General features: G+C 50.2%; 1 protein-coding gene across 4 annotated transcripts in view; it reads right to left on the bottom strand.

Annotated features, from left to right (window-relative positions):
* Slc29a2 (solute carrier family 29 member 2) overlaps positions 1-2011 on the bottom strand; it is a 10188-nt gene that overhangs the window by 2312 nt on the left and 5865 nt on the right. For all 4 annotated transcript variants that reach the window (XM_023710799.1, XM_023710800.1, XM_023710801.1 and 1 more), the window contains 3 exons: positions 1478-1614; positions 1102-1207; positions 917-1002 (listed from right to left, as the gene is read on the bottom strand). In XM_023710799.1, coding sequence (XP_023566567.1) covers positions 917-1002; positions 1102-1207; positions 1478-1614 — 329 coding nt within the window. The remainder of the gene's footprint in view (positions 1-916; positions 1003-1101; positions 1208-1477; positions 1615-2011) is intronic.

Below are 2011 nucleotides of genomic sequence, written 5' to 3'. Positions count from 1 at the left end.
AAATGGCACATATTTGTGGGATACCATGTGATAGTTTGATACAGGTTTTTTTTTTTTTTTTTTTTGTATTTTAGAGAAGGGTCTACAGGGTGTTCAGGGTCTCACTACTAGATTGGACTTGTAGTGATCTGCCTGTTTACAGCCTCCCAAGAGCTGGGATTACAGGAGCATACCACCACACCCAGTCTCAATTGCCCTCTCTGCGTGCCCCAGGGATCAAACCCTCGGCCCCCGCGCCTGCTTGCAGGCACTTTAATCTGCTGAGCTATTTGGCCAGCCCTTCATGCATAGTTATGTAACGTTCAAATCAGAGTAATAATCTCTAGCTCCTCAAGCAGTTATCATTTCTTTGTGGTAAAACTATTTAAAATCTTGCTGGCTGGCTTTTATGAATCACACACTGCAGTAACGCTATCTGTGGCACTGTATACTGAACAGTGCCCCAGGCACATTTCTTCTCTCCAGCTGGACCTTAGTACTTCACTGAGCAGGGTGGGCAGCTGGAGATCCAACACCCTCCCCTCTGGTCTGCTGCCTTTACTGTGTCTTCTCAGGCAGTCTCACTTAAAGAAACAACCCTTTGGCTGAACGCAATACAAAACTCAGGAATCTCATTCCAACCCTTCCCTGGGTGCAGGAACCATCTTGTGACATCCTCGGGGCATGAGAGTTGAGGCTTGGGCTGGATCCCGGGGCCACAGAGCTCAGCTATGGACACATTTTCTGCTGCTGAAGAGCTCAGGGTAAATGCGAGCTGCATGCCTAGGGGCCCAGGTGCTCACAGCCATGTGGGGGTGTTCTGGTGTTCCACTGCCAGACCAACTGGAAATGTTACTGTCATCCCTCTATGTGATTTCGTGTCCTCTGGTCTCAACTGCTTCCTAAAACCATGGCTCACCCAGCCAAGTGTGCTCACCCAGAGGAAGTAGGAAGTCAGGCTCCGGCCCAGCCAGTCCATGATGTTGAAAAGCAGAAAACAGCAGATAGGGTTGAAGAACTGACCTGGGGGACAGACAGGGCTGGCAATTCACCTGGTCCCTGACTCTTCTCTCCCCTCTACCCCCCTTGCTCCCCTACCCTTTTCAGCACCCCAACACTCACTCCACTTCCCGGGGCCAGTGGAGCTGGTCACCATGGCTGTGATGGCAGGAAAGACGGACAGGGTGACTGTGAAGACCAACACAAGGCACAGCGCCATCAGCCAGATCTGGGAGCCAGAGGCAGGGGCGTGAGCAGCAGGACAGCCCTGGGCCCCACACACGGCCCAACCCTCTCACTCAAGCCCTGTCCAGAAGCAGGACACTTAGGCCTGGCCACTATGCCTCTGACCTACCATGACCCCATAACTTTGGGATGGACAAAAGACTAGTAAGGCCTCGTTCTAGTCTAAGAGTCCCTGATGAGGGCTGGAGAGGGTGTCCTTCCCTTCTTTCCTTCTTCCCAGGGATACTATTTGGAAGCTGTCTCCCAGCCAAACCTTCCGGAAGACAACAAAGACTGAAGCGTTTTCTGGTTTCGGAGGCTCATCTGCTTCAGGTTCTGGCTCCTTCTCAAGGTCAAGATCCAGGGTCAGGGTTGCTTTCTGGGGGCTGTTGGGAATCCCATTCTTCTTATCTGTGGAAAGAGGGAAAGGTAGTACTATGCCTGTTACCCAAGTTTCTTGACAGTCATGCCTGTAAGAGGGAAAATCCCAGTAGCTAAAACAAATAACCCTCCTCTAGCACAGAAACATGGGAAGGGAATTCATGACGGCACTATACCATTTGTTTATTAAGCACATGCATGTGCCAAGTAACAAGATAAGCATTTTTGATGAGTTATTTCATCACCATTGCTTTGCAAGTGAAGAAACTGAGGGTAGCTGGAGGTGGGAACACATGTCTGTAATCCAGCATTTGGGAGGCTGAAGCAGGAGGATTGCCATGAGTTTGAGGCTAGCCTGGGCTACACAGTGAGTTCAAGCCTAGCCTGGACTACATAATGAGACCCTATCTCAAAAAAAAAAAAAATG

Source organism: Octodon degus, unplaced genomic scaffold (genome assembly GCF_000260255.1).
Source record: "Octodon degus isolate 3935 unplaced genomic scaffold, OctDeg1.0 scaffold00018, whole genome shotgun sequence".
Lineage (NCBI taxonomy): Eukaryota > Metazoa > Chordata > Mammalia > Rodentia > Octodontidae > Octodon > Octodon degus.
Note: the sequence above shows the minus strand (reverse complement) of the source record. Positions and strands in the feature narration are given on the sequence as shown.